The sequence below is a fragment of the Schistocerca gregaria genome, chromosome 8 (assembly GCF_023897955.1).
Source record: "Schistocerca gregaria isolate iqSchGreg1 chromosome 8, iqSchGreg1.2, whole genome shotgun sequence".
In the NCBI taxonomy this organism is placed as follows: Eukaryota; Metazoa; Arthropoda; class Insecta; order Orthoptera; family Acrididae; genus Schistocerca; species Schistocerca gregaria.
Window position 1 is genome coordinate 469,642,867 of NC_064927.1, and position 15,826 is coordinate 469,658,692.

Sequence of the window (15,826 nt, forward strand, 5' to 3'; positions counted from 1 at the left end):
GTGACTGTTTGTATTGCCCTTCTTTGCAGTTGTGTAATATCCCCTGCCAGTCCTATATGGTATGAGTCCCACACACTTGAGCAGTATCCTAGGATGGGTAACGAGTGTTTTGTACACAGTCTCTTTTGTAGACTGATTGCTTTTTCCCAATAAATGGTCCTCTGCGTCTTACTTTACATATAACTGAGACTCTGTGATTGTTCTACTTCATATCCCTGCAAAATGTTACATTCAGGAATTTGTATAAGCTGACTGATTTCAACTGTCACTCATTGATATTATAGGGAACTGCTTTCTTTTGTGAAGTGCACAATTATACATTTCTGCACATTTAAAGCAAGCTACCAATCTTTGCAACAAATCTGATCAAGACCTGACTGAATATTTGTGCAGCTTTTTTCAGAGTGCACTTCATTACAGATAACTACTCCCTCTGTGAAAAGTCTGAGGTTACTATTAATAGGGTCTGTAAAATCATTAATATTCAACATGAACAACAATGGTCTCAACACACTTCCTTGGGGCACACACAAAGTTACTACTGCATCTGTTGATGGCTCTCCATCTGAGGTAACTTGCTGCATCCTCCCTACCAAATAGTCCTCCATCCAGTCACAAATTTCACTTGATACCTAATCTGACTGAACTTTTGATGATAAACGTAGATGTGGTATTGAGTCAAATGGTTTTTGGAAATCAAGCAATATAAGGGGGAGGGGGCGAAAAGTTTCTAGCCTAACAAATAAAGAATGACAGAAATTTTGTAATACCAATTTATTTTTCAATATAATACCCGTGTACACTAATACACTTGTGGGCATACTCAGATAACTTCTGCAAACCATTCAAATAAAAGGTCTTTGATTTCAAATCCAACCAAGCGTTCACAGCATCAATCACTGCATCATCATTGTCAAATCAACATCCTTTGAGGTCTGATTTTAGGTTTGGGAAAAGAAAAAAGCCTGATGAAGCCAAATCAGGAGAATATGGTGGATGATGTAACAATTCGAACCCGCAGTCATGCAGAGTTTTCAGTGTTGCTACGGTTTTGTGTGCCTGTGCGTTGCCCTGATGCAGAACTCCATTTGCCAATTTTCTGCGCCTTTTTTTTTCTTTCTTTCTTCTCTTAAATGGTGCAGTAGGATGCAATAGTACAATGCATTGATAGTTATGCCCTTTTGCAACTAATCCTCCAAAATTACACCTTCTGCAACCCAGAAGACCGATGTCATCACGTTACCGGCTGATTTTTGCACCCAGAATTTTTGTGGGGTAGGGTATTCAGGATGTTTCCAATGTTGTGACTGTTGTTTTCTCTTAGGATCAAAGTAGTGAACCCACATTTAATCCATTATCACATACCCTGCACGAAAGCCATTTTCAACTGCTTCAAATTGGCAGATGATTTCTTCACAACACTGCACACACTCCCATCTCTGATCAGCATTCAAGCCTTTATGGCCCAATCAGATGAAACTTTCCACAGTCCCAAAATATTCACAACAATTCATGAGCACACCCATGGAAGGTTCCAAATGTGGTTTCAATGTGCTGCAACATCCACATCTACATCTATATCTATATCTACATCTACATGGTTACCCTGCAATTCACACTTAAGTGCCTCGCAGAGGGTTCATCAAACCTTTTTCATACTACTTCTTTACCATTCCACTCTCGAATCAAGCATAGGAAAAAGAAACACCAAAATCTTTCCGTTCGAGCTCTGATTTCACTTATTTTATTATGACGATAATTTCTCCCTACGTAGGTGGGTTCAACAAAATATTTTTGCATTTGGAAGACAAAGTTGGTAATTGAAATTTCGTAAATAGATCTCACTGGAAAGAAAACCACCTTTGTTTCAGTGACTGCCACCCCAACTCCCGTATCATATCAGTGACACTCTCACCCCTATTGTGCGATAACATGAAATGAGCTACCCTTCTCTGCAGTTTTTCGATGTCCTCCATCAATTCTACCTGGTAAGGATCCCATACCACACTGAAATATTCCAGCAGAGGATGGACAAGTGTAATGTAGGCTGTCTCTTTAGTGGGTTTGTCACATCTTCTAAGTGTTCTGCCAACAAAGCACAGTCTTTCTTTCGCCTTCCCCGCGGTATTATCAATGTGGTCTTTCCAATTTAAGCTGTTCAGAATTGAAATTCCTAGGTATTTAGTCGAATTGACAGCCCTTAGATTTGTGTGATTTGTGTGATTTATCGTATACCCAAAATTTATCAAATTTCTTTTAGTACCCATGTGGATGACCTCGCACTTTTCTTTGTTTAGTGCTAATTGCTACTTTTCGCACCATACAGAAATTTTCTTTAGATCATTTTGTAATTGGAATTGAACGTCTGATGATTTTAGTAGACGGCAAATTACAGCATCATCTGCAAACAATCTAAGGGGGCTGCTCAGATTATCACCTAGATCATTTATATAAATCAGGAACAGTAGAGGACCTATGACACTACCTTGCGGAATGCCAGATATCACTTCTGTTCTACTCGATGATTTACCATCTATCACTATGAACTGTGACCTCTCTGAGAGGAAATCACAAATCCAGTCACACAACTGAGACGATACTCCATATGCATGCAATTTGATTAATAGTCACTTGTGAGGAACAGTACCAAAAGCCTTATTGAAATCTAGGAATATGGAATTGATCTGCGATCCCTTGTCGACAGAACTCATTACTTCATGGGAATAAAGAGCTAGCTGTGTTGCAAAAGAACAATATTTTCTGAATCCGTGTTGGTTATGTATCAATAAGTCATTTTCTTCAAGGTGATTCATAATGTTTGAGTACTGTATATGTTCCAAAATGGTACTGCAAATTGAGGTCAGTGATATGGGTCTGTGATTCAATGCATTACCCCTATTTCCTTCCTTGAATATTGGTGTGAGCTGTGCTACTTTCCAGTCTTTAGGAACAGACCTTTCATCAAGTGAGCTGTTGTATATGATTGCTAAGAAAGGTGCTATTATGTCTGCATACTCTGAAAGGAACCTGATTGGTATACCATCTGGACTGGAAGACTTATCTTTCTTAAGAGATTTGAGTTGTTTCACGACACCTAAGATATCTACTTTTATGTCACTCATGCTAACAGTTGTTCTGGTTTCGAATTCTGGAATATTTACTTTGTCTTCTTTCGTGAAGGAATTACAGAAAACTGTATTTAGTAACTCTGCTTTAGTGGCACCATTGTTGGTAACATTTCCATCACTATCACACAGTGACGGTATTGACTGTTTTTTTGCCACTGGTGTACTTTACAGATGACCAGAATCTCTTTGGGTTTTTTACCTTATTTTGAGACAATATTTCATTGTGGAAACTATTAAAAGCTTCTCACATTGACATCCGCACTAAATTTCGAGTTTCTGTGAAACTTGGCCAGTCTTGGGGATTTTGCGTTCTTCTGAATTTGGCATGCTTTTTTTGTTGCTTCTGCAACAGTATTCTGACTTGTTTCCTGTACCATGGTGGATCAGTCCCGTCTCTTATGTTCAATGATCCTGAGAAATTGTATTGTGAGTTGCAGTCACTGTTTCATCAGTGGCAATGGTGACAGGCCTTCTGCTCCTTGGCACATCTTCCACACTTGTTCTTCCGAAGTCAGACACCTAGTTTCACTGTTGTATAAGATGGAGCATTCTCCTTAAGTGTATCCCACATGTCCTCTGCAATTTCCTTGGGTGTCATTCCCTTCAAATGAAGATATTCAGTCACAGCATGGTTCTTAATTCTGTTGATATTCACCATTTTGCTTACACTATGGTATACATCGCACTGTAGTGGCAAAACTAATGAAGCTGAAGCCCCAAAATTTGGCTTGATATCCACAATGGGTCACCATAAAAGCAGGTGCAAGACATTACAGTAACTATCTCAGTCTAGAAACTTTTCAACCACCCTTCGTACTGCATCTACTTGATTTATGTCATCCACAGTTTTCAGTATGTCATGTGAGGAAAGTGCAATTTGGGTTTCACATTATCTATGTCTTCAGCATTCAGGCTGGTTGGCTTGGAGAAGGTCATTCTATTAAAGATAACCCATTGTGGCTGAGCTCAGAATATGTTCTAAAATTCTACAACAAATGGATGTCAAGGATATTGGATAGAAGTTCTGGGGATCACTTCTGTTAGCCTTCTTGCAGATGGGTTTGACCTATTCTTTCTTCCAACTACTGGACACTGTTTGGTGTTTCAGGGATCCATCGCAAATTAAAATTACAAGAGGAGTTAAATTAGCTGCATGTTCAGTATAGAATCTGAAAGGGATTCCATTGCGCCCAGAAGCTTCATTCCATTTTAATGATTTCAACTGTTTCACGATGACACTGACACTAATGTCTACTTCAGTCATCTTCTCAGTCATATGAGAATTACATTGGAGCAATACTCCTGAGTTTTCCTTTGTGAAGTAACATTTTGAATTCAGAGTTATGGTTCACTGTTAAGCACTGTGACAGCTTAAATTCAGGGGGAAAAATGCATAAGTATAATGGAAGAAGAAAGGAAACCAGATGTAAAAATTATAGAGAACCCAAGCTGAACTGAAGCACATTAAATAGAAACAGTGGTTGAGAAGGTAAATTATGTCTGAAATAAAGAGAATATGAAAAGTCCAACTGCCAATAGCAAGAAAAGCATTTCTGGAAAAGAGAATTTTGTGAGGATTGAATAATGAATATAAAAATTTGTAAGTCTTTTGGCCTTGTACAGATGTGAAACATGGGTGATAAGCAGTTCAGACAAGAAGAGAACTGAGACTTTTGAAAAGTTGCACTGCAGAAGAACTCAGATAATTACATGGGTAGACTGAACAGTTAATGAGTAGACACTGAACTGAATTGGGGATGCAGGAAATTTATGGTACAGTTTTGCTGAAACAAGGGACTGAGTGATAGAACACAACCTGAGGAATCAAGTAATTGCCAACTTGGTAATGGACAGAAGTTAGAAGGGAGGGGAGGAGGGGGTAGAAATTTCAGAAGGAGATCAAGGCTTGAACACAGTATGCAGATTCAAGGGGGATGTAGGCTAATCTAGTAGTTATACAGAGAAGAAGAAGAAGCTTGCACAGGATAGACTAACACAGAGAGTTGCATTAAACCAGTTTTCGGACTAAGACCACAACAACAAAAGGTGCCTGGGACATGGTCCTTGATCGGTTACTGGTAGTATACTATCCTACACATGCTTAGAGTTTGAATATATTCAACCTATTATTTCTGAGTGTTGCAGTTTTCACAAATATTACACTGCTGCTGCTATTACTGTTTCTTGTGCAGACTTTAATCTGAACTTATATAAATAATGCAACTTTCTTTACTCAAAAACTTATTTCATAATTATACTAATTTAGTAATTGTACTGAACACACTTTCATGATCTAAAAGTGTAAATAAAGGAATACTTACTGAAAACGTAACTCAATGTAGTTATCAGTCAAATATTTACTCAGTGGTATTATGTAAGTGTGGTTCCATGCTCTCAAATCATTTGAAAACAGGTCAGCATTTTCATAAAGGAACGCTGGTGTCAAGGTCTGATTGAAGTTGCTTCCCACTAAGCTTATTGTGGGCTGCTCAGTCTCTGAAATTGAAAAGTCAAAGTTACATTAATGCAGGAAACAAACAAACATTAGGTATGAAGTAAAATGATGTGAATTATATGAAGAATTATACGGTCCAGTCACATTAACATGACCTTCACTTATGTTTGATGTCAATGTGCAATAACCACTCACAGTCGGCAGTTGGCAGCACAACAGTGAAGGGTATATAAAGCATGTCAAGGGGACACAGAAACTGTCCATCCATTGTCATAATGCAGAAACAGAGCGATTTATCTGATATCACTGGCTTTTGGGTCCAGGGTGGAAGCATTTCCAAAATGGCTAAGTTTGTAAACTTTTGGTGTGCTGCTGTGGTTAAAGTATACTGCATATGGCAAAATAGTGCTATCCCATATCAGGGGTGAGGCAACTGTGGTACAACATGGGCCATAAATGACAGGTGAATGATGGTTGCAGAGATGTGTATGAGCAAATAGATGTGCAACTGTTGAGCAACTGAGCACCCAGATAAACCAAGGGACTACCAACAGTGTTTCCTCAGTGACTATTCAGTGAACATTGCTGCATATCGGCCTCCACAGCAGAAACCTGGTTGAAGCCAGCAGACACCTGGTTGAAGCACCCAAGTTGGCAACTGTTCCTCAGTGACAAATGCTGGAATTTGCACATTAGTACTGCAACTGGACATCCACGGAGTGGCAACAGGTGGCCTTTTCAGATGAATCATGTTTTATGCTCCATCGGACAGATGGTCGTTGGTGTGTTGTGCATAAAACACCTGAAAGCAACCACCCTGAAACAATCGTCAGAAGGGTCCAGGCTGGAGAAGGGCGCATTATGGTCTGGGCTTTCCCTGGGTAATCTTGTCATTTTGGAAAGCACAATGAAACTGCACAAGTATGCACCTCTCCTTGAGAACCATGTCCGCCTCTACATGTTTGTTTTCTCCTTGGCATGATTGCGTCTACCAGCAGGACAATACAGTCTGACACACAGCTCACAGTGTAATAATAATAATGATAATAATATTAAAGATTTTATTGTCTTTAGGCCATTACAGCAATTAACAACATCAAATGAAGTTACAATTTATAATACAGTGTGATAAGGTATTGACTACTGAAATATTTAACCTTATGTTACAATAAATGTACAGTGGGTCATCTGTTGGATTACTGCATTTTACAGTTGAAGAATTCATTGATATCATAGAACGGGTGGGCAATAAACCATTCGTGCAGTCTTTCTTTGAATGTATGTTCAGGAAGATCCTGTATGGCATGTGGCAGCTTATAAAATAGTTTGTGCCCTGTGACTTCATAGCTATTTATTGATTTTGATAGTCTGTGGTAAGGCGTGTATATGTGTTTGATGCTTCTTGTGTTGTAACAATGTACATTTTCTCTACATTTCACGTCTTGTAGGTTCTTCTTCGAAAAGATTAAGACATTGTATATATAGAGGTTTATTACAGTCATAATTTTTTGTTTAGTAAAGAAGGGTTTGCAGTGAGCCATATATGAAGAATATATAATTATCTTAATGGCTTTCTTCTGCAATAATAGGATGTCATGTATATGGCTACAGTTACAAGATAATGCTATAGAATATTATACTGTGGAAAAATGCAAAATAAGATGATCTGATGTATGTTTCAGGTACACAATTTCTGAGTTGTCTTAATAAATAAATTACTCTAGATAGCTTACTACTAATATAGTTTACATGTTGGCCCCAGGATAACTTTTCATCTAAATAAACTCCCAGGAATTTAACAGAGCTAGAGTCATCAGATAGTTGCTTGTCTCTTAGAGTGAAGATTATCTGCTGAGTTTTATTTTCATTTAGCAGGAAACCATTTGCTCTGAACCAATATGCTGGATGAGTGAGTGTATTTTCAGCACAGGTTTTAAGATAATTAAGATTGTTACTGCTATGAAGAAAAGTCATATCATCTGCATACAATACAGTGGCAGATCTAATAAATGAGGGGAGGTCATTGATCATTATCAGAAACAGGAAGGGCCCCAGTACAGATCCCTGAGGCACACCTACTTTAACATTTTCTATGTTTGACATTTCCTTACCAACACAAACTACCTGTTTACGGTTGTTGAGATAACCTTTTAATAGTCTGAGATTGTTTCCTTTGATACCATAGAATTCTAGTTTCTCTAGTAGTGGCATGTGCTCAACACAGTCGAAGGCCTTGCTTAGGTCACAGAATGAGACCTGAGCAAAGCCTTTGTTCTCAAAAACTTTGAGGATGTAACTGACTACCGTGTTCATTGCATCAATGGTCAACAGATTCTCCCTAAACCTGTATTGTGTAGCATTAATTATTCCTAGATTCTCAAAGTGAGATGTTAATTGTTGGTACATGATGCATTCTATTACCTTGGAGAATACGGGTACTATTGAGATAGGCCTGTAACTAGACGGAGAGTCTTTATCTCCCTTTTTGTATACTGGGACGACCCTAGACAGTTTTAACTCATCAGGAAAATATCCCTCAAGTAAGCACTTGTTTATGCAATGGGTTAAAGTGTAGAGAATGCAATCACACACTTTTTTTAGCAGGTTGCATGATATGCCATATATATCTAAGCTATCAGATGATTTCAGTTGTTTTATGACCCCTTGTACATATCTAGGCGATACTTTGGAGAAGGTTATCATGCTTGTATTTAGTGACTGTCTATGCCAATTTTGGGAGAGTAACTCTGATGGACTAATGTCTGGTTTGATAATTGTGTCTCCTAATTCTTTCACTGAATTAATAAAAAAACTCATTGAGTGTTTGTGGTGGGATATTAATTTTGTCTTTTTTAGTATCTGTGGCAGCACTGTTAATTACTTTCCAAGTGGTTTTGGTTGGTTGGTTGTTTCGGGGAAGGAGACCAGACAGCAAGGTCATCAGTCTCATTGGATTAGGGAAGTACGGGGAAGGAAGTCAGCCATGCCCTTTGAAAGAAACCATCCCGGCATTTGCCTGGAGCGATTTAGGGAAATCACGGAAAACCTAAATCAGGGTGGCCAAGTGGTTTTGCATTTATTGGTGGAATTATGTATGCTGTTGGCATTGTAGGTTTTTTTGGCTTGCAGGATGGCTTTTTTGTATTCATTCATGCATTCCACATAGGCTGATTTGGCACAAACAGACTTCATACTATTGTATATGTTGTACAGTACCAAAACTTGTTTCTTTAGATCTGTCAGCTGCTTAGTGTACCATATATTTTGTCTGTTTTGAGATCTGGATTTGTGGCTGCTGTCCAATATTTTGATTTTCTTTATGGGAATACTGTGGTTAAATAGGGTCAAGAATGCATTAAAAAATCTATCAAATATTATTTTGGCTGGCAGGTCATTACTTGACGTGTAATGTCCATCGACACTACAATGGCCAAACCAGTCTGTCAGCAAGGGAATTACGAAATGTGTTAATTTTATCTTCAGTTACGGATATGGTAATCACAACTGTTGGGACAGGTCTGTTTGCATTGCTCCTATTGAGGGGAATTTTACCTGCATAATTGAGAGATACGGAGTCATGGTCAGAGAATGGGAACACTACAACTTCGCATGTGTTTTCAGTGATATTGAAGTTTACAAAGATGTTATCGAAACATGCTTTGTTTCTTGTGGGCCTATTATTAACATGATGTAAATTGTATTGTCTTAGTAAGTTTTCCAGATCTGCAACACTACCCTTACATTTAGTAACATCAAAATCAGCATTCAAATCACCTCCTATTGCAATATCATAGTGTAGCCATTTAATATTACTTAATTCACTTAATAGCATGTCCATTTTTTCTAAAAATATGTTAATGCTTCCCTTTGGTGATCTGTACATGGATACTACTATTAGCTTATGACCATTAATGATTATACCCGTAACTTCAAAGTGCTGTTCATCACACAAGGAATTTAGGTCTACTTTGGTTATTGTACAATTGAGTGACTCATTGGAATAAATTGTCACACCACCTCTACTGTGCTCTTTCCTACAGTAGCTATTTACTATACTAAAATTGTCAAATTTGGCAACTGCAAGTTCATTCTCATTAGCCCAGTGTTCACTCAGACAAAAAATATCAAACTGGTTATCATGACCAAACTCATTTATGATAAGTTCTTTATCTTTCAGTCCTTTAACGTTAAGGTAACATATTTTAAGATCCATGCTCTTATTACTTACACACTGAACACTATGGTGATTGGTTTTCAAACCTTTTTCAGGGCTTATCTTTTGGATTTCTGCATGTTTCAAGGAGCAGTAGGATGAGTTTACCATACTCCCTGGCCACCAAACTCTCCCGACTGAAAACCAGTCATGAATCTGTGGCACCATCTCAATCAGGCTGTATGCACCAAGGGTCCTCAACAGAGGAACCTACCACAGCTGGCCACAGCACTGTAGTCAGAACAGTTTCACATGTCTGTCAGTACCTTCCAGAACCTCACTGACTTTCTTCTTGCACATCTTGCAGTGGTCAGTGCTGCGAAAGGTGGTTATTCAGGCTTTTGGTGGGTGCTGATATTAATGTGACTGGAAAGTGTATTTCCCTTTCTGGTGTCATTGCACTTTTAACTCACTGGAATGCATTTTGGCAGCAACGTGCAACTGTATTTTCCCTTCTATATGTAATTGTTACCAGTTATTATAGACCTTTTCTTTTGTAAGTGTTAAGTATCCACTACATACATACTTTAACACCACCGCCAGCCTCTAGTAGTTCTCATTTCCAGCAAGTTTCCTCATTACCATCCCATTCTCCCTCTCACTAGTTCCATTCTTCTTTCCATCCCTTACCTTAGTATATCGCATCACACTTCTCAAGAGTAATTGCCTGACTAAAGTCCAATAAATGGAACAGGAGTGAATTCCAAAATCCCGATTATTGTTCCTATGCTCTTGCACATTGCAGTAGCAGAATTATTTTATGAATGCATTTTATTTAGCCTCCCACCCCCCGACTGCTGTGCACATGTTAAGATGCAGCACTACATGGTAGGCAATGAGTGCTAAAGATGTGTATAGCTGTGGTATTCTCCCAGTACCTGTCATTTGTGGACTCTTCAGTTGGAGTATTTGTGGGCTTTTGCTACCGGGGCCATCATGTCGATGTTCTTGTCATCTCTTTATGTTTTTATCTATTCTTTAGTACTGGCATTAGAATATTTGTTACCATCATTCTTGTCTACACAAATGGCATATATTTTGGTTTTGTTATGAAAATGGCACAGCCTTTAGTCTTACAGTGTAGATGCCAGTAGGTGTCCAAAGTAGGAAATAGTCATCTTTCAGGATATTCCAACAATTAGGGTGAATGTTTAGAGTAAATGAAACAAATAATTTTTTCTGTAGATAATTTCCAATGTGCAAGTATTATTAGTGATTTCTCAGTCATCATGGTGGAAAGATACATGATATGACAAACTTTATTGTTTCTTCTCATAAAATCAAAGGTAAATGATCATTGGTTTGGAGATGTACTTTTGGACATTCTATTTTTTAATGGAATTACGTTTTGATTATATTACTCTTGAGAATGCTTCACTTAAATGACAAGTCCATCGGTACCAGAGCAAAAAGTTCATACATAGCTAGAATCATTGCCAGTAAAGTTCACAGGGCATCCTCCAGTGAATATTATCCACATTAAATATTTTTCATTGATGAAAGCCACTTGTTTGTAAAAAGCATTACCTTTTATAAACAATTTATTCTATCCAAAAAAAACTATATACTTTTATTCTAATGATTTGTACTGAAGCTCAGACATGGTCCTCTAGCTTCACAATGATGAAGAGAACGCATGGAGTACTGGGTGCAACTTAGCAAACAAGAGGAGAAATGGGATTGAGAAGAAATCAACTTTATAAAGATTTATATGTTGCTTGTTCATCAAGACATGGAACATAAGAGAAGTATGAATGTTAACTACCAGCATGCCCCTAGATCTACTTGAGACTGAAGACACTGCCAAAAGGAATGGTTGGGGAAAATCCCGTGAATTTTAATTTATCATACTTTTCACTCACTGGCAAAAAAGTAGGGTTTCATCTAATTATGATAAAAGAACTTGGAGAAACTGAAGCTAGATCAGAGGAAGGGCAACATTGGCGGACACTCTAATAACAAGAATCCTCTAATACTAAACCTCTGATTGCTGTGTGTGAGTTAACTTGTCATGGTCTGCTGCTCCCCAGGTGCGAAGAACATGTTTAAACACAACCATACACAAAGCTTACGCAATGCATTTTTACCTCTAAAAACTGTGTAAAATTTCATGCAATGCTGCTATGCTGAATAATGAAGAGAAATTCAGTCCTTCATCAAGCAAAGATATCTCACTGTAAGATATGCAAAAATCAAGTATTTTCACTGAACAGTTTTCTTAAAATCAGATGATAAGTATCTCATAGTGTCCAAAATGCCTTCTCTCAGCATAAGTAGCAGTATTAGTCAACGAGTACAGCCACAACAAAGCTGTGCTCAGTACGGAATGCAGAAAGCACATCTGTAGCAGTCAAACAGTTAACTGGGATACATTTTTCAATTGTTTCTGTAAGGAAACACAAGAAAATTGTGCTAATGCATTGGTGAGCAGTTTGCTCAAAACAGAAAATATGCCGAGAAAGTAGATACCACTACAAAACATACAGCATATCGTAATATGCTATTCTCTGTTTTATGGACTACCATATAAAGAAAAATTAGTAATCTTTATCAACTGTACAGGAATGGTGGCATTGGTGATATGCCTCAAACCATTTATTAAAACAACAGGAGCATGTACACTGATGAGACAAAACATTATGACCACCTGCTTAATGGCATGTTCATCTACCTTTGGAATACAACACTGTAGCAATTCTATGTCGCATATATTTGACAAATCCTTTGGTAAGTTTTTGGAAGTAAGTGTAACCAGATTTCTATGCACAGGTAACACAATTCCCACAAATTACAGGTCGGTGGTTTGTGAGCATGAAGCTGACACCTAGGAGTGTCCCAGATGTTTTCTGTCAGGTTCACATCATGCTCATCAACCCACTGCAGCATGATCCTAGCCTTGGGTAGTTATCCTGCTGGAAGGCGCAATATTAAATGGGAAAGGCATCAAACATGAAGAGATGTCAGTGGTCTGCAATAATATTCATGTAGTCCAAAGCTGTGACCATACCTTTGATTACCATCGCTGATTTTATGAAAGCCCAAATGAATGTTCTCCATAGTACAATACTGGCCATACTTTCTTATGACTGTAGAAAGCCTTCCATTTTCTTGTTCTGTGATGAAGTGTAGATGTCCAACATCTTATTGTCTGCATGTGATTACATTGTCCTTCAACAGCTTACCACAGATGCTCACAACAGCAGCATATGAACAGTTGACAATCTTTGCCTTTTCCGAGGTGTTCTTTCCCAGATGTCAAGCCATAACACTCTATCCTTTTTAAAGGTCACTCATGCTGGTGGATTTCCCCATTCATGTGCTGTAGCATCACTAGAATGATTGCTGTTCATCTTTGTTCTGCTTACACATTTTCCTTGACTCATGTTCCAAACACATCAGGTGGTTTTCAATGTCACAATGGGCAGTGGTCATAATGTCTTGGCTCATCAGTATATACAAAAAAAACCAATATACAAATTGACTTCTAAACTTTGCAATGGCTGTTCTGAAGTCATCGACAAAAAGAAAAATGGGAGATACATGAATTTTGTGTAAACAGTATTTAAGCACTTAGAGTTCCTCAGTTTTATCCTTGTATCCTGATGGATTACTGCACTGGCAAACTCACAGACCACACATTTCATGCATTACAGCATCAGTTACACAAAATTTATAAGTTACAGTCTATTTATGATATGGAATGTGTATTCAAACACATTAACATTTTTTCACTTTGATGGAATTTCTTGAACTTCTCAGAACTGAACTGACACAGGACTATTTGGCTCTGAATGCTGTAGCTAGAGGAGTTATTGAGTTAGCAAACCAAAACAAAAGGTAGTACATTTTAAATTACATAGTGCTTCTTTCAGGAATCATGTAAATGTACAAAAAATTAAGCATTCAAAAATAATTGGCAAAGGGTGGTATGCCTGTTTGTGTGACTCAGCTGCTGTCAGCCCTCTATCTCCGATACACAAGACGTTATCAAAATTTTTTTAAAACCTTTGATACTCAACTAAACAGGATGACAAAATCTGTGCCATTGTTAAACTGTTTACATAGTGTAAGATAATGAGGCAAAAATGCTGGGAAATATTTATATTCAGCACGTAAAATTCTTAATACTGCCAACTAACATATATAAAAGTACAAGACATTATCGTGGCTTTCGGAACTTTTAGTTTCTTCCTCAGGGTGGGGGGATGGGGGAGAAGGAGAAGAGAGGTAGAAGGTGACTATCTCACCCCCCCTCCATTCACTCTTTTTTTGCCATCTGTCTCATTCAGGTCGGTCCCCTTCATCCTGGGGTCTCAGTGACCTGTCCTTTCTTTTCAACCTTCCCTAGAAAGGAACTGATTGTTCCAAAAGTTAGCGTGATTTCTTGTATTCTTTTAATTTCATTGGTAGTACTAAGACTTTCACCTACTGGAGGAAAGTACTGATCAGAATTCTGTCTCATAAATTTATAGTTTTCTCAAGAGAATTTTCTGTATGTTTACATACAGTAGCACACATATCACAGATTATTAATGTGTGCTCCTCCTCTGATGAAATATTCTGTCTGCTACATTCCATGGAAAAATCAAACACAAAGCTGTAGAACAGCTCTCATTGAAAAACACTGGAAAACAAAAGTTATTTCTGTGGATAACAATGAGTGCCAATGCGACAGAGTGATAGCACAAAACATCTGTATACCTCAATTGCTGTACAAATTAATAGGATGTGGTCGTTGTAATATATGTTATTGCATAGCTTATTGGATAATTTGATAATGAACTTCAGTTCAAAACTAGTCATCAAGTAATAAAGGAAATAAATATTGCAACTTTGAAGGTTCTCTGTGTTTATTGCATAATTTGGTTAAAACGATGCTATGCATTACAAAATCTCTCTAAAGTACACCGCAATGTGGATGGGCTGCATTCCTCATGGGCAACACAGTTAACAACATGGTTTACACTCCATTAAGCAGTGGCATGTGACAAATAATCCTACACTACCAATGGCACTACCAAAAAATTTATTAATTTTTTTCGTTGGCACAGTGAGGAGTGCAGGGAGAACAGGTATCATGATCAGGCAGTATGGGAGAGGAGTGAACAAATGAAATGAACCGGAAGCAACTTGTGACTTTTTCCATAGCACGAAAAAACCATTAGGAAACTGTTTTCAGAATAAGAGCTTCCATATATAGGACAAGGTTGTCATTTAGTGCCCCATATAAAGAGATGAAAATGACAGATTAAAGACATATGCCTGGATATCTCAACTGACTAAAAAAATTTTCAGCTAAAGGGAAACATGCAGATTCGCAACATGATCTTGCAGACAGTTTTAAGCTGTCAGGAATTTGCATTACTGATTTAACCCATGACCTCATAGCTAAGACTTCATAGTAAGTGATCAATAAAGGAAAGATCCCCAAAATGAAACTACAACCTAATTAAGTGAAAAAAGGATAAGCTTTTATTGTATAAGATACAGCAGACATAAGAATGAACAAAAGGTGACAAGTTCTCTCTTTTCTTGCTACATTCCCCTTCACTTAGGGAGTCTTTTTCAATTACTTCATGAATACTGATTGCTGCCAGTCTTTCATTCTGATTATCAGAAGAAAAAATTTCTACTCCCAAATGATAGTATTTGTTACTTTTGTTCATACCCTTGTCTGTTGTCACCTAATAAACAAGTGTTATGTTCATCTTAATAAGAGTTCAACATTGTTAAAATTATGAAATACTGCCTAATAATATAAAAATGTCTTACCAGCAGTAACTTCATTCAGGTAATCTGCCTCTCTTTGATTCCTCTTGGCAGATTTAGGTTTACTTCCCTGTAAATAAGAAATTATACATTCAAACAGTGAAAAACTCAGGATGGACAGTATTTAATTTTTTTCGTTGGCACAGTGAGGAGTGCAGGGAGAACAGGTATCATGATCAGGCAGTATGGGAGAGGAGTGAACAAATGAAATGAACCAGAAGCAATTTGTGACAAAAATACTGTCACAGTCTTTTTGTTGTG

The 15,826-nt window shown here is 37.7% G+C and overlaps 1 protein-coding gene across 14 annotated transcripts in view; it reads right to left on the reverse strand.

Annotated features, from left to right (window-relative positions):
* Window positions 1-15,826, reverse strand: part of LOC126284467 (myelin regulatory factor) — a 1,300,448-nt gene that overhangs the window by 13,683 nt on the left and 1,270,939 nt on the right. For all 14 annotated transcript variants that reach the window (XM_049983414.1, XM_049983413.1, XM_049983418.1 and 11 more), the window contains 2 exons: window positions 15,569-15,635; window positions 5,450-5,624 (listed from right to left, as the gene is read on the reverse strand). In XM_049983414.1, the coding sequence (XP_049839371.1) occupies window positions 5,450-5,624; window positions 15,569-15,635 (242 nt within the window). The remainder of the gene's footprint in view (window positions 1-5,449; window positions 5,625-15,568; window positions 15,636-15,826) is intronic.